Below are 21,569 nucleotides of genomic sequence, written 5' to 3'. Positions count from 1 at the left end.
ATATCCTCCTCACAAACTAATACTTTACCATCTCCATTTTTAATACATCTAACATGGTCAAGATCTCTACTCTTCCTATCCCTCATCTTAGCTATCTTATAAATAGATTTTTCCCCTTCCTTTGTGCCCAACTTATTGTATAACTCTTCATACTTCCTTTCCCTTGCTTTTCCCGCAATTTTCTTAGCTTCATTTCTATCCAACCTATACCTTTGATGATCCTCAACATCCTTAGTTCTTTGCCATGTCTTAAAACTAGTTTTTTTTATTCCTAATGGCAGCTTGAACCTCACTATCCCACCACCACGTCTCTCTATAAGAATGGATCTTTCCTTTTGATTCACCTAGAACATCTTTAGCCACCTTCTTAATACACATAGCCATCTCATTCCACATTGCATTGGTATCCCCTTTAGAATCCCATTTTCCTTGTTTGACTACTTCATTAATGAAGGATTTAGAGTACTCTCCTTTCAAATTCCACCATCTTATTCTGGGATAGTTTACCTTGGACCTTTTATGTGTTCTTGGGACTAAGCACATATCCAAGACCACAAGTCTATGTTGTGCAGTTAAGCTTTCCCCCGGTATCACCTTGCAATCCTTGCACAACAATCTATCAGTCCTTCTAGTTAGGAAGAAATCTATTTGGCTTCTATGCTGTCCACTTTTGAAAGTAATTAAATGTTCATCTCTCTTTTTGAAAGTAAGTATTTATAATAGATAGATCAAAAGCAGTAGCAAAATCCAAAATTGAAATCCCCTCCTCATTCCTTTCTCCAAAACCATATCCTCCATAAACACTCTCATATCCTCTTTGATCTTTTCCAATATGTCCATTTAAATCACCTCCTATGATAATCTTTTCTCCTTGACGAATTCCTTACATTAATCCATCCATATTTTCCCAAAATTCTAGCTTTGGACTTTCATCTAATCCTACTTGAGGTGCATATGCACAAATTATATTTATGAACTCTTTCTCCATTACAAGCTTAATAGCAATAATCCTATCACCCACTCTTTTAACATCCACCACATCATTTTTTAAATCTTTATCCAATATTATACCCACTCCATTTTTATTTGTTTTATCCCCAGCATACCAAAGTTTAAAGTCATCCAAGTCTTTGGCTTTTTTACCCCTCCATCTAGTCTCTTGGATGCAAGCTACATTAATCCTTCTTCTCCTCATAACATCTATCAATTCTAAGCTCTTACCAGTTAAAGATCCTATGTTCCAAGATGCCAATCTAATCCTACGTTTATGGACTAGCTTCTTTACCCGTACTCGTCCACGGCGCGGGAACCCTTTGCCTACTTATCACCGCATCCGGGCGCCGATGCGACGCGTCGCTTACAGGGGGTGCCCTAGCTAATCCTTGCCCACTTATCACTACACCCAGGCCATAGTGTAGCACGTCGCTTCTTTTGTCAGGGAACGCCCTAGCATAGCTTTTATCATATAAAGTCGAATCCATGAAAAATGGTTTGGCTAGATTTTTTCCGGTGCCGGCTGCCGACCTGACGCACCAACCCTCCTCCTTTACCCAGGTTTGGGACCGGCAGCAAAACACTGGCAGAGTTATTCCACATTGCATTGGTATCCCCTTTAAAATCCCATTTTCCTTATTTGACTACTTAATTAACGAAAGATTTAGAGTACTCTCCTTTCAAATTCCACCATCTTATTCTGGGATAGTTTACCTTGGACCTTTTATGTGTTCTTGGAACTAAGCACATATCCAAGACCACAAGTCTATGTTATGTAGTTAAGCTTTCCCCCGGTATCACCTTGCAATCCTTGCACAACAATCTATCAGTCCTTCTAGTTATGAAGAAATATATTTGGCTTCTATGCTGTCCACTTTTGAAAGTAATTAAATGTTCATCTCTCTTTTTGAAGTAAGTATTTATAATAGATAGATCAAAAGCAATAGCAAAATCCAAAATTGAAATCCCCTCCTCATTCCTTTCTCCAAAACCATATCCTCCATGAACACTCTCATATCCTCTTTGATCTTTTCCAATATGTCCATTTAAATCACCTCTTATGATAATCTTTTCTCCTTGACGAATTCCTTGCATTAATCCATCCATATTTTCCCAAAATTCTAGCTTTGGACTTTCATCTAATCCTACTTGAGGTGCATATGCACAAATTATATTTATGAACTCTTTCTCCATTATAAGCTTAATAGCAATAATCCTATCACCCACTCTTTTAACATCCACAACATCATTTTTTAAATCTTTATCCACTATTATACCCACTCCATTTTTATTTGTTTTATCCCCAGTATACCAAAGTTTAGAGTCATCCAACTCTTTGGCTTTTTTACCCCTCCATCTAGTCTCTTGGATGCAAGCTACATTAATCCTTCTTCTCCTCATAACATCTATCAATTCTAAGATCTTACCAGTTAAAGATCCTATGTTCCAATATGCCAATCTAATCCTACGCTTATGGACTAGCTTCTTTACCCGCACTCGTCCACGGCGCGGGAACCCTTTGCCTACTTATCACTGCATCCGGGCGCCGATGCGATGTGTCGCTTACAGGGGACGCCCTAGCTAATCCTTGCCCACTTATCACTACACCCAGGCCATAGTGTAGCGTGTCGCTTCTTTTGTCGGGGAACGCCCTAGCATAGCTTTTATTATATAAGGTCGAATCCATGAAAAAAGGTTTGGCTAGATTTTTTCCGGTGCCGGCTGCCGACCTGACGCACCAACCCTCCTCCTTTACCCGGGCTTGGGACCGGCAGCAAAACACTGGTAGAGTTATTCCACATTGCATTGGTATCCCCTTTAAAATCCCATTTTCCTTGTTTGACTACTTTATTAACGACGGATTTAGAGTACTCTCCTTTCAAATTCCACCATCTTATTCTGGGATAGTTTACCTTGGACTTTTATGTGTTCTTGGAACTAAGCACATATCCAAGACCAAAAGTCTATGTTATGCAGTTAAGCTTTCCCCCGGTATCACCTTGCAATTCTTGCACAACAATCTATCAATCCTTCTAGTTAGGAAGAAATCTATTTGGCTTCTATGTTGCCCACTTTTGAAAGTAATTAAATGTTCATCTCTCTTTTTGAAGTAAGTATTTATAATAAATAGATCAAAGCAATAGCAAAATCCAAAATTGAAATCCCCTCCTCGTTCCTTTCTCCAAAACCATATCCTCCATGAACACTCTCCTATCCTCTTTGATCTTTTCCAATATGTCCATTTAAATCACATCCTATGATAATCTTTTCTCCTTGATGAATTCCTTGCATTAATTCATCCATGTTTTCCCAAAATTCTAGCTTTAGACTTTCATCTAATCCTACTTGAGGTGCATATGCACAAATTATATTTATGAACTCTTTCTCCATTACAAGCTTGATAGGAATAATCCTATCACCCACTCTTTTAACACCCACCACATCATTTTTTAAATCTCTATCCACTATTATACCCACTCCATTTTTATTTGTTTTATCCCCAATATACCAAAGTTTAAAGTCAACTAACTCTTTGGCTTTTTTATCCCTCCATCTAGTCTCTTGGATGCAAGCTACATTAATCCTTCTTCTCCTCATAACATCTATCAACTCTAAGCTCTTACCAGCTAAAGATCCTATGTTCCAAGATGCCAATCTAATCCTACGCTTATGGACTAGCTTCTTTACCCGCACTCGTCCACGGCGCGGGAATCCTTGCCTAATTATCACTGCACTCTTAACATTTTTTTTTTCACTGAACTACTACTCATTAGATTAGGAGATTACTTTCAATTTTGGCTTAGATTTATATTTTTTATACCTTAATAAACAAGCAAACCCAGTCCATTCTTAGGTTCTATTTTAGCCTTAGTTTTTACGTTTTCTCAAGTAATATCTAGTTTCTATTTTCAGCGTGATTCAGTGTAGCAAAATAAATCCCAGACTAGGATTAGTTTCTTTGCTATTAAGAAGGGATATGTGAGGGGGAAGGTATGAAATCCAAACTCTTTCCCCTCTTCTTCATTCTTTTAACTTTCCTCCTCACTCTTCTCTTCACTTCTTCCTGCAGTTCTGGTGTTCTGAAACTGCAGCAACAGTACCTGTTTTAAATCATTCTGATGAGAAGGGTACTTTAGTCTTTGTCAAAAAATCCAATAGGGAATTTTGATCTGTATTGGGCTGGCATCAATATTAGGGGATTACTTAGGTGGCCGCTCTGACAATTTCCCTTCTATTTATTAACACTCTGGAACATGATTAAATCTCATATGGATCTTTCCCAAATTATCAAAACGACAAGAAATAGTTCACACACTTGATCTCTAGCTGAACAATTTTTCTATCAAGCATCAACTGAGACAAGCAGACAAAAAGAAATAAGTTATTAATTTGATACACAACCAAAAGGAAAACTTTCATCACAAGGAAATAAAACTCTATGGTTTAAGAACCAGTTAAAAGTATCAAATTACTTATTACATCAACTTGTACAATATTAACCAAAAAAGTGTGAAGAAATACCTTGAAATTTCTCCTCAAGTGATAAAATGCCACCAGTTTCTTTGACGGTAACACTAGGACTCAATGAGTGCATTTCTCCACGTTTACCCACAACACCAACAGTCACTTCAACCCATCTACTATGTCCTTCCCATATTAAACAATGTGTAGTTTCATTTTTTGATTTGGATGACACAATTATCTCATCAGTCTCTATAAAAGGTTCAAAGATTAAAAGCTCTGGAGGAGGATTTGGCATCTCAATAATTCCATGTGCCTAGGAATTTGTTGAAAAGAGAGTTAGTATCAAAACATCACACAGCATCGGACTATCAATCTCATCATGCAATATATGGCTTTCTGGAGAAATTCTAGAACTTCATATTTGTCCATATTCAAGGTTTACCATTTCTTATTCATCCAAAAAAAAAAAAAGAAGGTTAACCATTTCAATGTTGAAAACATCTTAGCTAAATAGGAATCCTCACTTGTCAACAGTTATTTTCGTCTGGGACTAGAACAGCAGCAACTTTCTTTCTTGGAAATAGTCATTTGATTTATGTACATGTAGGGCATAAAAAGAGGTCATTTGTATTGTGTATTTATGGGTTGGATATTGTTTCCCCTTTTTTTTCTCTCTTTTTTTTTTTTTTTTTTGGGGGGGGGGGGGGGGGTGGGTTGGGCTATGTATAAGCTCCATATGATCTTGATATATTTTTCTGTTGATAATTCCCATCTGCAAGAGAGTAATTCAAACAAATAAAAAAACGAGGGGTTTAGGGCTACCTTAAAGGCCACAATTTCAGGCCTTCGGAAGGATTGCAGCATCTATACGCTCCACTAGTCACAGAAGCCAAGACTGCACAGCAGGAAAGCTCTTCTCAGGTTAGGGTTTCGAAAGAACTGAGCTCTTAATGAACAGGTTGGGTTACGCTCTTAATCATTAGAAACCCTATAACTCCCAAATTCCTCAACCTCACTTCAAACCCTTTTAGGAGTACCATCTCCCACTTCCAATCTACCTCTCCCTAACCATAGTTGACTTTCCTAAGAATCCTAACCCATGCAATACCCTTAAAGCGCTAAACCTAAACCAATTAGAACTGACCTAAACATATCAAATAACCATAACAGTCCCTTTCCCAAACCAACTGAAACCCTAAAACCCTATTTGTAAGACCAAAACCTATAAAACCTAATTGAAATTACATCACAACAGCAGCCTAACCCTTAAAGCCCTCTTATTCAGACTTAAACCTCTTAAACCTAAACCCAAAAGTTAATAGCAGACCTGAAATGACAGTTACATCATAGTAGTGAACCCTAAAACCCAATTTCCTTTAATCCTAAGGCTGGCTGAAGCCTTCTAAGCCTAACCCTAGCTTTGGCAAACCCTAATTCCTTCAAGAATCCTTCAATTAAAGGCACCTACAGGCAACAGCCCTAGAGGACTACTGGTTCCCTGATAGAGGATCCTGGAGTGACCCAGTTCTAGGGCAACAATCCTACAAGCTAAACCCTAGAATCTGCTTCACATCCAGTAGGGTTAGAGGTGGGGGGGGGGGGGGGGAGGTGATGGGCTGGTTCCATGGGCTAGGAAGAATAAGAAAAGTGGGCTGAATAAGGTTAGTGGGGCCAGGGGAAACAAAACAAATGGGCAGTGGATATAGAGGTATTGGGGGGAGGAAAAGGCCTTGTGCGCTGAACTAGAGAAGGAAGTGGGGGGATTAGAATTAGGAAGGACGGGAGGGAAGCAAGAGGGTTAAGGTTGAAGAGGGGGAACTGTATATGCAAAGGGGCTGAGCAAAGTTAGATGGGGTAGAACTGGAACAAGATGGGAGATGGAAAACACAAGATGGATAGGTGGGGACCAAGTGAGCATCGCTCCAGTATTTTGTAATGGGAACAACCCTTAGCAACAAGGGCAGCCGCTAGTTATTTGTTTGAAAGCCCACTTCTAGGTTAGAAGCCAGGTGAGAGAAAGGGGCTAAAGGGGGAAAGGAAGGGGTCAAGATTGGGCTTGCCACAGGGAAGGGATGCAAGAAAAGACACATGGCAAGAGTTGCAGGCGAGGAAAGGTCAACAACAGGGGTTGCAGACAGATTCTTCAAGCAAGTGGTTGCAGTGATCGAAGGAACAAGGTCAGCGGTCACAGTTACAACAGGAGACAGCAGAAGGGGCATTGTGCATTGAGGTGGAGACACAAACGGCAGGCTGTCATTGCCAGCGATGGCAGTGGGGGAACAGTTTGGGTATCAACAACATCCCTTCATTTTCCACCATGACACCAGTGGTTCACATCATTGTGATGGCAGCTCTTTGCAGGTGATAACAGGGGTGTCCAAGAGCTTTACAATGAGTACAATGAGGGGGAAGCCAGCAACACTTCACGGTCTGAACCAAAATAGAGCCATTTTTTCTTTCGATAGAGGCAGCGGAGGGAAGCGGAACACATGCAGATTCTGGCGTAGGAGATTGTCTCCAGGCACAGGGTATGGGCATCAACCAAAAGTGGAGTTTCAAGAGATGAACTAATTCTGCTAAGGCACTCCTTGTTCCAGAACTCCAAAGGTCTGGAAGAGTAATCCATGGTGAGAGCAAGCTGAAGTCGGTCTTATGGTGCTTGACTGACAGTTCCCGTGGCCAGAGAAGAATGGGCTTGTTGTCAACAAGCCAGTGGGCTCCATCTAGAGCAGCTTCTTTGGCAATCAAGGAGGGGCATTTGAAAAGGAATAGCCCATTGTTAAGGAGAAAGACATCCAAACAAACCTTGACTTTCCATTGCTTAGAGAGTGATTCCATTTCAATGTCAAAAGAGGGTCATCCCATAGATTGTACGCCAAGGGCGAGGTTCCAATGCTGAATACTTGGTTTAAGGGTTGAGGCAGGACAGTGAGCTTGAGGGGAGTGGCCATCAAAGAGGACTGGGATGAACTAGAGACTTAAGGTTAGTAATGGTGGAGACGATGAAGGGGCGGACGGGGTGAAGAGTGAGGTCAAGGTCTTGGGTACAGAGGGGAGGGGTGAAGATGGAGAAGCTGATGGGAAAGGGGTGGAGCTTTCAGCAGAGGTCATTGAAGGAGGGGGATGGCCGGCAGGAGAGAGAAGATGCCATCCTGGCATTCTCTGTCATCAATATAAATTAGGTTAAAGAAATCTTGGATTTGTTAGGATGCTTGTTGAAAAAAATATTGTCGTTCATAATGCTTTTATATAACTTCGCATACACCAAATTAAGTTTGATAGGAACACAACTCCTTCAATATAAATCATATCCAAGCAATTTTGGACAAGCTTTCCAACAAATCCAAGAATGCTTAAACTTGATTTATATTAGAGGAGTTAAGTTCAAGTCAAACGCGAAGTGGTGTATGCAAATCAGTCTAAATGAGAACATTTTTTTAGATGTCAAAGTAAATGTTTCATTGCACTTTTAGTTAATAGTGATGTTTTACTTTTACCATAGTAAGAATTATGAAATTTCTAAATATGGTAAAAACACTAGCATCAGAAATTTGAATTTTGAAAATTACACCTATCATCAAAAAATTCAATTTGTGTTCTTCAATTGAATGGTTGACTTTTAACCTTCTAAAATTTTGTTGTTGCACTATTTTTATTGGAATCAAATATTGATGGGAAGGGGTGGATTCATCTTTGTTTTTGTTAGTTTGAGAAAGAATAAGGTGAAGAATGAGGGAGAAGAGAAGATGGAAGCCACGACTTAGTTGTGGAGGCTCAGATTGAACTTGTGAGCACTCCTCAAAATAACTTCACTATACATAGGTTAATTTACAAGTCTATTCTATATAGGAAAGCATCAACCAATTTCGATTGGTATAGAACTCTTAATTACCGCCTCTTTTTCCTATCGAGGCACTAACTCTCGATGGATCTGTCCTTTCCCAAATTGCCCTTTCCTAACACTCCCCCTCAAGCTGGAGCATATATATTACTCATGCCCAGCTTGTTACAAATATAGATAACCCTTGTATTCCCTAGAGCTTTGGTGAACAAATCTGCAAGTTGTTCTCCAATCCTCACATGCTTTGGGGATATTATGCCTTGTAGTAACTTCTCACGAATAAAGTGGCAATCACCTTCAATATGCTTGGTACGTTCATGAAAAACTGGATTTGATGCTATATGAACCGCAGCTTGATCATCACACCATAACTTCATTGGTGTGTTATCAATAATTCCTAATTCCTGGAGTAATTGTTTTATCCATACCATCTCGCATGTTACCTGTGCCATAGCACGATACTCAGATTATGCGCTTGATCTTGCTACCACAGTTTGTTTCTTACTCTTCCACGATACAAGATTTCCTCCGACGAATGTGCAGTAGCCTATAGTCGATCTTCTATCAATAGGTGATCCAATCCAATCAGCATCAGAGAATCCTTCAACATTATATGCCCATGATTAGTGTAAAGAAGTCCACGTCCTGGTGCTTTCTTAAGATACCTCAGAATTCGTATAACTGCATCCCAATGTGATGTTCGTGGGGCAGACAAAAATTGACTCACAACACTGACTGGAAAGGCAATGTCAGGTCTAGTCAGAGTCAGATAATTCAGCTTTCCAACAAGCCTTCTGTACTTCTCTGGATCATCAAGAATGGTTCCATCTTCTGGCATTAACTTTAAGTTACATTCTATGGGAGTGTATATGGGTTTTGATCCCAACATTCCTATTTCAGAAAGCAAATCTAGTACATACTTCCGTTGAGATAAGAAGCTGCCCTTTGTTGATTGGGCCACTTCAACTCCTAGAAAATACTTTAACTTGCCCAAGTCTTTGGTCTGAAATTTCTCTTGTAAATAGGTCTTTAACCTATCAATTCCTGAAGTGTCATTTCCTGTAATGACAATATCATCAACATAAACTACAAGAAAGATTTTGCCTGCATCAAAGTTTTTAAAGAATACAGAGTGATCACTTTCACAACGAGTCATCCCAAATGGCAAATTAGGTACGTAAAGAACTGAGGGTAAGGTAATGGATGGAGTGAGTTGAATTGTACCCACTCCTTTAACATTGATATGAGAGCCATCAGCAAGTGTAACCAAAGAGGATGATGGAACAAAAGAGGAAAATATAACTGTAGCCCCGGTCATATGATCAGAAGCTCCTAAATCAATGATCCATGGGCGAGATGTGGTTGAAAGGCAAGCAGTAGCATTACCTGTCTGAACAAGGGTGGCAGCGGCTGATTGTGGTTGAGTGGCCCTGAAACGAGTGAAACGAATATAATCTTCCTCAGTCATCTTTACAGTCTTACCCTCAGGATGAACTTTAGTAGTTGGAGAGACTGATTCAGAGGTGATGATTTCATTCGCCATGTGTGGGGGCTTCCCATGAAGCTTCCAACAATATCGTTGAATATGTCCTGGACGACCACAATGATGACAAGTCTTAACTTGTCTTGTATTGTCAATAGAGTTGTATGAACCTGGATATATTCCAGTATTATTTCCTCAAGTTCGTCCTATATTCTGTCCACCAGGGGCCTGTCCTCTAGAAGTGCCTCGAGAAATTGTTGCCAAAGCTGAATTTTCTATAGAGTAATTGGTACTTTCCCTTGCAACACGAAGAACTCTTGAAAATGTGTCAGCTAACGTGGGTACATGATCACTACCAAGAATCTGTGCTCTAACTGCCTCAAACTCCTTTCCAAGACCTCCCAAGAAACCCATAACAGCTAATTGCTCTCTTTGATTTTGCATAGTTTTGATATCAGAGAAGATAGGTAGAATAGAGTTTAGTTCTTCATACATTCTTTTAAAATCTGCAAAATATTGGGTAATATCTCTACCTTTCCTATGTACTCGATAAAATTCCTGGGACAATTCGTAGATTCTAGCCAGATTATTTTGACCAGAATACAACAAATTCAAATACTCCCATAATTCATTCACAGTTTGTAAGTGAGTAACCAAATCTATAATATTATCGGTTAAGGAATTAAACATCTGCCCAAGTATTGGTGCATTAACAATTGCCCAAGTATCACCATCTTTAGGTACAGTCTTAGTCAAATGATCTGTTAGAAAACAAGCTTTAAACAATCAAAATAGCAGTTGAACTTGAACAAAGAAAAGAGAGAAGAAGAAGAAGAAGAGAAGAGAGATGAAGAACTAGTAGAAAACAGCTGTGATTCTTAGCTAAAGAGTCTAGAATCACAGAGCACTTTTATTTATAGCTTCTAATGAATCTAATACAACTTGAGAGACAAGTAATTGTCCTCTAGAAGAAGGAAACAAAATATTACAGCTTTAGTAACTTCCTAACTCCTAAAATAGAAAGTTCTGAAAATAGAAACTACCACAAAAATAGAAACTATGCTTTCTAAAACACTCCCAAAACTTATGTAGCAAGATTCCCATATTAGAAATAGAAAATATAATCAAAACAACATCAAAATACTGTTCACGTGAACAGTAAAAGCTGTTTTTACTGTTCACGTGAACAGTAACGTGAATAGTAAATTCCAAATTTACATATACTTCAACACTCCCCCTCAAGCTGGAGCATACAAATTTCCCATGCCCAGCTTGCAACAGATAGACTGAAAACTTGGTCCGAACAGAGCTTTGGTGAACAAATCAGCTAGTTGGTCAGTAGAGCTCACAAAAGGAGTTGCTATAAGCTTCTTCTTCACTGCATCACGCACAAAGTGACAATCTACCCCTATATGCTTCGTTCTCTCATGGAACACTGGATTACTAGCAATGTAAGTGGCTGCCTGATTATCACAAAACATTTACATAGGGGCAAAAACTAGAAATCCTATTTCCTTTAACAATGAACGAAGCCACATCAATTCAACAGCGGTGTGGGCCATAGCCCTATACTCAGCTTTAGCACTAGATCGAGCAATGGTGGACTGTTTTTTACTCTTCCAAGTCACAAGAATTCCACCAAGAAAAGTACAATAACCTGTGGTTGACCGGCGATCAATGATGGATCCAGCCCAATCTGCATCAGAAAAGGCAACCAAGTCCATACTCCGATTTGGTCGATAGATGAGCCCTTTTCCGGGCGCACTCTTGAGGTACCGAAGCACTCTCATCGCTGCATCCCAATGAGCCTTCCTAGGAGACTGCATAAACTGACTCAACACACCAACAGAATAAGAAATATCAGGACGAGTAACAGTAAGATAAATAAGTTTCCCAATAAGACCCCTGTAACGATGGACATCATATAACAAGTCACCATCATCACGTCCTAACTTCAACTGAGGATCCATGGGAATGTCACTAGGTTTAGAAGCAAGTATGCCAGTCTCAGTCAAAAGATCTAACACATACTTTCTTTATGACAAACTTACTCCTTTTTTACTACGGATCGCTTCAATCCCCAAGAAATATTGTAGATCACCTAAATCTTTGGTTTGGAAAGATTTTTGTAAGTGTGCCTTAACTGTATGGATTGGATCAACATCATTGCCTGAAAGGACAATATCATCAACATAAACTCGTCATAATGACAACACAATCACCCTGCCGTCTAACAAACATAGAGTGATCAGAATAACACTGTACAAAACCAAAAGACTCCACAGTCTTGCTAAATTTCTCAAACCAAGCCCGTGGAGACTGTTTTATTCCATAAATCGCTTTATGAAGCCTGCAAACACGAACACTGTCCTCCCCCTGAGCAACATACCCTAGAGGTTGCTCCATGTAAACTTCTTCATGAAGATCACCATATAAGAATGCATTTTTTATGTCAAGCTGAAAAAGAGTCCAATCATAATTCACAACCAAAGATATCAAGACACGGACAGAATTAAGTCTTGCCACAGGAGAAAAAGTCTCAAAATAATCTACACCATATGTTTGAGTATAGCCCTTAGCCACCAAGCGGGCCTTAAGCCTTTCAACCGTACCATCAGAATGGTACTTAATTGTATACACCCACCGACAGCGGACCACATCTTTCCCAGGAGGTAAGTTGACTAAAGACCATGTACGACGAGAATGTAAAGCATCCATTTCCACCTCCATAGCGGCTTTCCAGCCAGGAATTTTAAAAGCTTCGGTATGATGGGTTGGAATATGGACGGCAGACATAGACAAAGCAAGGCAACGAAAGCTAGGAGGGAGATGAGAGGTAGAAAAAAAATTGGAAACAGGATTGTTAGGAGGAACTCTAGTGAAGGCTGAATTTTCTCCTTTAGAATTTTTGTTTGGAGAACTCCCTTCAAGCAAGGCAATATGTTGAAGTCTAGAATATGCTTCACTAAGATTAGGGACATGCTCACCAGCAAGAAGATGTCCTTTGACAGATTTCAGTTCAGGGTTCAATCTTGCAAGAAACTTAGACACAAAAAATTCATTCCGTTGGGCCTTTAGCGTCTCTATATCAGTGGTGAGAGGTTGAAAGACATTCAATTCCTCCATCATGCCTTTAAAGGAGTTGTAATAATCCTGCAAAGACTTGTCAGCTTGCTGAAATTGAAATAGCTTTTCATAAATACTAAAAATTCGAGTCATATTTTTAGCTTGGGAATAAGTCTCTTGCAAATCATCCCATATTCCCTTTGTAGTCTTATGGAACATAACATTCGCTGCAATATCAGGTGCCATACTATTCCACATCCAAATTTTGATGATTGCATCATCTTGGATCCTCCTCAATGAACTTAAGCTTACCTTTTGCAAGTATGTACACCCAAACCGTTTGTGACCACAACAAGTAATTAGAACTACTTTTGAGCTTGATAGATGTAATTTGAACGTTTACATGATCTCCTTGAGATCCTTTTGATTTAGCCGTACTCATGATTGAGTCACGTGTAAGTGAAGACATTAAACTGAGGTAGATAGCACTCAAATCAGTTTTCCAAAACTTGAAGTAGAATGAGCAGAAAAAAAAATTTCTGCAACCTTAGGACAAAATAGGAGAAAAAAAAAGAGAGAGCGGTAACAAAGGTATCCAAGTTCTGGAACGTGTAAGAGTAAGGTAATAGGTAGAGAAGATCAGCTCACATGAATATCTGATCTAACAGTACATAATATACAGCATTAGGTGGCTGCACACCAAGGAAACAGAAAAAAAAGAATTTCAGAAGAGAATATTGAGAACAACACTATTTTGATTCAAAAAAGCTCTGATGCCATGTTAGAAAACAAGCTTTAAACAATCAAAATAGCAATTGAACTTGAATAAAGAAAAGAGAGAAGAAGAAGAAGAAGAGAAGAGAGATGAAGAACTAGTAGAAAAGACCTGTGATTCTTAGCTAAAGAGTCTAGAATCACAGAGCACTTTTATTTATAGCTTCTAATGAATCTAATACAACTTGAGAGAGAAGTAATTATCCTTTAGAAGAAGGAAACAAAATATTATAGCTTTAGTAACTTCCTAATTCCTAAAATAGAAAGTTCTGAAAATAGAAACTACCACAAAAATAGAAACTATGCTTTCTAAAAAACTCCCAAAACTTATGTAGCAAGATTCCCACATTAGAAATAGAAAATATAATCAAAACAACATCAAAATATTGTTCACGTGAACAGTAACGTGAACAGTAAACTCCAAATTTACATATACTTCAACATGATCTATTTGTCCCCGTCCAGTAAGAAAAATTTTAACTATAGCCCTCCATTGGTGGAAATTTGATACACACTCCAATTTCTTCTCAGTTAACCGATGAGAGGATGAAGAAATAATTTCAGTCATGGTATTTTTACTTGAAGTTTCTCCCATATCCAAACACAATTAAAATCAATTCCCAGAAATCAGAATCAGAAATCAGAATTAGAATCAGAATAAATTCCAGAATCAGAATTATTCCTAGATTAATCCCAGAATCAGATTAATCTCATAACCATAAATAAACCAACTTGGACCACTTGAACCAACCAAACCAGAAAACAAGTTAAAACCAATCTTAAAATCAGAAAACTTGCTCACGAAGTCTCTCTTTACCACGTCTCACCGCACCAGATGATCGCAGGTTACTCTTCTCTATCTCGAAGACTCTCTCTCTCACTCTCTCTTTCTGATCTAAAGTACCGTTGGAAACGAAAAATCACAGCACCAGTTTCTGATCTAAAGCAGCGTCGCAGGTCACTCTTCTCTTTCTCTCTCATTCTCTCTCTCTGATCTAAACCAGCGTCGGAAACGAAAAATCACAGCACCAGTTCCTGATCTAAAGTAGTGTCGGAAACGAAATATCACAGCACCAGCGATTACTCCGAGAGCTGCTTCTTCTCCTAAGAATGGTTATTCTCTCAACTCTAAACAGATCGAGAGTGAGGAGGACTACAAACACTCTTCCTCAGCCCCAAATCACAAAACGAAAAATATCTCAATCAATCCCAGTTTATTCGTACCTTAAAAATGTAGATCCGACATCAATCGTGGCAACGATCTTGAGAAGAAGTCATTGTACAACTCAGTCTGGGCATTCTCTTGCACCGATCTTCAATAAAGACACCAAAGTAATGGCAGCGTAAGAAGCTGCATCAATCTTCAAATAAAAATCACCAACAAGTGCAGCGTAAGGTGCTGCATCCCTTTAATTTCTGGAAACAACTCTCACACCATGTACAGTTTCTTTACCTTCTATAGAATCAACTGTTTGTACTAGTAATTCTTAGAATCGAAAGGAATAAGAGGACCTACAGCTCTGATACCATGTTAGTTTGAGAAAGAATAAGGTGAAGAATAAGGGAGAAGAAAAGATGGAAGCCACGACTTAGTTGTGGAGGCTCAGATTGAACTTGTGAGCACTCCTCAAAATAACTTCACTATATATAGGCTAATTTACAAGTCTATTCTATATAGGAAAGCATCAACCAATTTCGATTGGTATAAAACTCTTAATTACCGCCTCTTTTTCCTTCGAGAGTGGCACTAACTCTCGATGGATCTGTCCTTTCCTAATAGTTTTTTCTGTTAGTGAGTTTCCATATTGAGGGGAAGTGCAAAGAAGACATTCTCCTAGAACCCCTCAGTAAAAGGGTAAGGAAAATCCAAACAAGGAGGCATTATCCCAAATAGGAAAGAACTCCCATTAACAATCTGTAATAAACATGTACTTCTGCATCATTCTGAATTAGGTTATTCAACTCTATAGAGAACTCTATAGGGTCCCACCATACGTCTTGTAACTTGTAAGCTGGGGTGGGTTTGCTTACTTATCAATAATGTGATGTAATCCCAAGTGAGAGGCCAGTTTTCAGGATCTCTTCAATAGGGTACAGCAGTAATTTAGGGTTTTTAAGATTCAGCAGCTTGGGTTTTAGGGTTAATTTCAGCAAGACAGCAGCAAATTAGGGTTTTTTGAAACATGTGGCTAGAGGAGAAAACCTTCTAAACATTGTGGTTGGGTTGCTAGGGCTTAGGGGCAAGTCTAGGGTTGGTGGGAAGGCTGAATAGGTTCAGGTAAGGCAGTTTTTGATAAGGAACTACTTCTGGAATTTCTGTTTTAAATCTCAGATATGAACTCTGGGGTTCAGGGTTTGTGGGAACAACGGTGGAACTGGAACTAGGGTTTCAGGCTAAGGGTTAGGGCTAGTACTAGGGTTGAAGATCAAGGGGAGAGGGGCCATGGAAATTCCAAGAGGGAAGGGACTTTCAGTGAGGGAACAAGAAATTATAGGTTTTAATGTTTGGGGAGATACTCTAGGTGCCACAAGCTTGTAGAGGGAGATTGAGAGAGAAAAGAAAGGGGAATAGAAGCTGAGGAGGGTAGCGGTTATGCTTACTTGAAGATTGCGGCTGAAAATTGAACTTAGTGAAGAGACCTCTCTAAATCAGTGCTGCAGGGTTTCCTTAAGCTTGGAAGCCCTACACCACATCCATTGCACTTCTCTGGCTGCAAACATCTCTTCTCAATTTCATTAATCATCAACACTGAGTTCTTTACAAGCTAGATCCTTAACTTATAGACTAAAACAAAGAAGACCTACTAGGACTCAACATATACAGATTCCTAATTAAACCAAGCTAACAACTAAAAGGAATCCTAACACTATATCATAACTTGACAAACAGGACTTTAGATAAAAAAAATAAAAAAAAACAAAAGTAGACATGGACTCTTCTTTTTTCTACACTCAAATAGACCTATTTGGACTCAAAATAAGGAGGTAAATGACCAATTTACCCTTGATGAAGTTCAGCCCCAAGGTGATGCAGCAAGAAAGGGCTGTGACCTAGGCTCTCTTTCGTGACTTATTGGAGTGATCATGGCTGGTTACATCATAATATCTTCAGTATGAAGGATTTGCTTAAAACTTAAAACATATAAGGCATAAATAGGGTGCCCTGGCTTCGAGGATCAACCCATGGCACATTTAGGTTTTGATCTTCTCCTTCAGACCCTCAGGACCCAACACAACTATGAATCCTTTAAAAGATAACATACACTCTCGAACTTGTTTCAAAACCATAAGTATGTCTAGAAGGTCAAGAACAGGCTGTATATAAAAAACATCAGATTTAAAAAAAACTTGTTGAGACTATCGATTATGGTAGAATGGCTTGGATGGATCAGTGTGATCTTAAGCCCTCTATTTATAATAAAGTGAAAAGAACACTATTGCATAAATACCCTTACTTGGGTAACAAGAAATAGAAAATTACATGAACAAAAACTCTAAGGGAGTTGAACTCCTAGTAGAACTCAACCAACACTCCCCCTCAAGTTGAGGCATAGATATTAGTCATGCTCAACTTGCCTACAATAGGAAGGAAATCTCCTTCCTTCAAACCCTTAGTGAAAATATCTGCCACTACAAAAGGCATACAGATGAGCCCTTGTTCCAGCTTTCCTTTGACAAAAAAACTGTCAATTTCAATGTGCTTAGTTCGATCATGTTGTACAGGATTATTGGCAATACTAATGGCAGCCATGTTGTCACAATATAGCATTATAGGGTTTGGAACTTGGACTCTAATATCTTCTAGCAAACCTTTTAACCATAGTAGCTCACAAACTCCACAAACCATAGCTCTATATTCAGCTTCAGTACAGGATAAAGCTATCACATTATGTTTATTACTTCTCCAAGTAACTAGATTACCTCCAACAAAGTTACAGTAACCCAAAATTGACTTCTTATCAGGAGATCCAGTCCAGTCTACATCAGTGTATGCTTCTACTCTTAGATTATCAATGGGTGACAAAAGTATTCCTTTTCCAAGAGTTTCCTTCAAATACTGTAGTATTCTGATAAGAAGCCTTTATATTAGCTATATAAGGATCATGCATGAACTGGCTCACTATCCCCACGGCATAAGCGATGTTTGTCCTGGTGTGGGACAAGTAAATAAGCTTCCCTACAAGCCTTTGGTATCTTCTTTGTCCACTGGTTCTCCTTCTTTTTCCTTAAGTTTAGCTCCAGCTTCAATAGGGGTATCAACTGCTTTACACCTAAACATTCACACTTCTAATAATAAATCTAGGACATACTTTCTTTGGGATAGGAATTTGATTGAACCACCTCAATCCCTAAGAAGTATTGTAATTTCCCTAAGTCTTTAATCTCAAACTCTCTGCCAAGAAAGTCATTCAACCTTTGAATTTCCTCACCATCATTCCCTCTGATGACAATATCGTCTGCATAAACAATGAGAAGCATGATATTAGTACCTAACTTCTTGACAAATAGTGTATGATCAGGATTGCTTTGCTTGTACCCAATAGAAGTCGTTGCCTTTAGGAGGCGTCCAAACAAGCATAAAGCAGACTATTTTAACCCATAAAGTGACCTCTTTAACTGATAAACTTTCCCTGCAGTATTTTCATTGGAGAAACCACATGGGATTTCCATATAAACTTCTTCCTCTAACTCCCCATGTAAAAAGGCATTCTTTACATTTAGTTGGTGCAAGTTCTAGTGTTTGTTCACAGCTACAGACAACAAAACTCTGACAGTGTTCAATTTCGCAACAGGGGCAAAAGTCTCTTGATAATCAATCCCATAGATCTGGGTAAAACCCTTTGCAACTAGTCAAGCCTTCAGCCTGTTGATTGATCCATCCATATTTTGTTTAACCACAAACACCCATTTGCAACCCACGGGTTTTTTTTTTCTAGAGAAAGTGTAACTAGTTCCCAAGTATCATTTTTCTTCATTGCATGCATTTCCTCTAGCATAGCTACCTTCCATCTCTTATTAGCATAGGCTTCTTGCCAAATTTTAGGAACATATATAAATGATAGAGAGGACATAAAAGCACAGTAAGAGTCAGACAAAGAGTAATAAGAAACATATTTAGCTATGGGATGTTGAATACAACATCTGACTCCTTTTTTAATAGCAATAGGAAGATCAGAAGAAGATACCTTAGGGGGAACAATAGAATTTGTTTTTGGAAGAAGAATCTGATCTAGAGCATGAGACTAAAGTGATAACATGTCACCTTTCCCCACCTGCTTTGGCCAGTTGAAATTCTTCCTTTGATAAGTCTACACCTCCTTATTCTGGTCAATTTTGAAAGACCTCAATAGTGTGCCTCACAAGAGTAGTCCCCCATAACTAGGTTCTTCACATGGTTGAGAAAACGGAGGGGGAGAAATAAAGTCCTTAGGTATACTAGCCGAAGTCTCCCCGTGCTCAGGAAACACTTCTTCAACACCTAATTTGTGTTGTGGTGGTGTAATAAGAAGGTCTAAAGTTGGAAAGAACACCTCTCCTCTAGGACTTTCCCCTTTGAGAGGAGTATAGTAAGGGTAAGACTTATTAGAGATTACATTCATGGAGACAATGGTTTTCTTGGAAGGAGGAAGATAACATGTGTACCCTTTCTAAGTAGCAAAATACCCCAGAAATATGCAACCGCGGGGAGCTAGTTTACTTTGGTGGGCTGTGATTCTGGCATAACACACATCTAAAAACCATTGAGGGAATCAAGAAAGAAGAGGCCCCCTCTAAAGCTTATTAGGAGATTTAAAACCAAATATCCTACTAGGCATCCTATTCATAAGGTAAGAGGTAGTGAGTATAGCATCACCCCAGTATTGGTCAAGGACATTTATAGCAATCATAAGTGAACCGGCTATCTCTAAAAGATGCCGATTCTTCCTTTCGACAACCCCATTTTGGGAAGTTGTATCAACACAACTGGTTTGATGTATATGATGCCAGAGTAAAAGAGATATCTTTGAAATTCACGAGCAATATACTCTGTTCCTTCACAGTGGCATTGAACTGAGTTTTAGTCATATTATGAAAATCATAAAAACATCGAAAAACCATATTTTTTGTTTTAAAAGAAAAATCCACGTAGAATGAGAGTGATAATATATAAAAGTAACAAAGTACCTATGGCCAATATAGACACACGTTAGCAAGGGCCCCACACATCAATATAAGTTAGCACAAAAGGAATAGATTTTCTATAATGAAGAGAAGGTAATAAGTAGAACGAGTTTACTCCGCAACAATGCAGGCTTCACAAAAAAAATCATCCTTTTTACAAGAAGAAACTAAATCAAGAAATACTTTCTTAAGAGTTCCTAAAGGGGGGCAACCTAGCCTACAGTGCCACCTATTACCGAATGCAACTGATTAGAAGATGTTGTCATAGCAGAAGTAGATCCTCCAATTGGCTCCAACAGATAGTCTCCATTGTCTAATTTACCATGTCCAATCTCATTCCTCGTTACCAAATCCTAGAAGACACAGTAAGATGGGAAAAAGGTCACTTTACAATTCAAGTCATGTGTAAGACTACTGATAGAGAGCAAGTAAGTAAGGAAAGAGGGAACAACTAAAACTTTAAACAAAAAAAGTGATGGAGAATGCTGAATGGTCCCTTTTCCAGCAATGGAAGAATAGGAGCCATCAGCAATTCGAACTTTATCCTAGAAGTTGGAGAATAATGTAGGAAAAAGAAGGATAAACCTGTTACATGATATGTGGCTCCTGCATCAATGATTCAATGAGCAGAAATTGAAGAAACATGGAAGCATGTAAAAGTTTTACCCGAAATAGTAAGGTAGGAGTTGGTATGGGTAGTAAAGGAAGCAGTGGTAGAGGTTGTACCGGCAGTAAAAGACTGCAGAATATGTCGCAGAGTAGCTAACTCCTCCTGTGAAAAACCAACATCCGCAGAGGGTGTTGTGGAAACTCTCTCAAAAAGATTAGCATTCAATGTTCTTTTTCTTTGTGCCCCTTTTTGCTAAAAATCAACAAGTTTCCCATAGAACTTCCAACAATTGGCCTTGGTATGATATGGTTTGTGACAGTGCGCACACTTAACAATCTCCTTAGCCAATTCAAATTTAGTGTTAACAGACTGTAAGGCTAATTTCTGCATAATAGGAACATGAAGAATGACTAATCGATGGCTTTCCTCACACTGAACAAGGGCATAAGACTGTTCTAGTGAAGGAAAAGGAGAACGACTCAATACTTGCACTCTGATTTGATAATATTCTACATTCAAAACAGCCAGGAAGTCATATACCCAAATCTTATCAACATGCTTCCTATAAGTAGCCACATCATCCGGATTAGTGGGGTGATAGTCCCCATAATGATCCAATTCTGGCCAAAGAGATTGCAACTTAGCATAACATTGGGCCACATTCAATTCCTTTTGGGTAGTCTTACAAAGCTTCTTTTGTAACTCATAAACTTATGCATCCTTCCTCAATTGTCCATATATTTCAGTAGTAGCCTTCCAGATTTGGGTTGCGATATCAAGTAATAGGCATCCACAGGCAATATTGGGATTCATGGAATTCAAAAGGAATGACATAATAAGAGAGTCATTAAAGATCCGTTTATCCTATGAAACACCTGTGGTGGTAGGTTTGATAGTGGCACCCGTAATGTGTCCAACAAGTCCTCTTCCACCAATAGTTAAGTAGGCAGATCAAGACCAGATCAAATAATTGGTTCCATTAAATCTTACCCAAATAGGATGAAGATTGGGGTAATGTTCGGAGCCAGATGAGGCAGTAGTACCATCGGTGGTTGCCATGCCAAAAAAAATGTCTACAGTTCTTTAGTCTTCACTCTTTTGAAACAACTGAAACATTGCAGAATGGAATAGCCAAACCACCCAAACAAATCTAAGGAGTTATAGGGTCCATAGTG

At 38.9% G+C, this 21,569-nt stretch overlaps 1 protein-coding gene across 2 annotated transcripts in view; it reads right to left on the bottom strand.

Annotated features, from left to right (window-relative positions):
* Nucleotides 1-21,569, bottom strand: part of LOC149022447 (D-alanine-D-alanine ligase family) — a 126,281-nt gene that overhangs the window by 28,573 nt on the left and 76,139 nt on the right. For both annotated transcript variants that reach the window (XM_089150545.1, XM_089150546.1), the window contains one exon: nucleotides 4,516-4,771. In XM_089150545.1, the coding sequence (XP_089006671.1) occupies nucleotides 4,516-4,771 (256 nt within the window). The remainder of the gene's footprint in view (nucleotides 1-4,515; nucleotides 4,772-21,569) is intronic.

This window comes from Hakea prostrata, chromosome 3, assembly GCF_041222555.1.
Source record: "Hakea prostrata isolate BN-2017 chromosome 3, UWA_Hpros_2, whole genome shotgun sequence".
Lineage (NCBI taxonomy): Eukaryota > Viridiplantae > Streptophyta > Magnoliopsida > Proteales > Proteaceae > Hakea > Hakea prostrata.
This window is presented reverse-complemented; position numbering and strand designations above follow the sequence as displayed.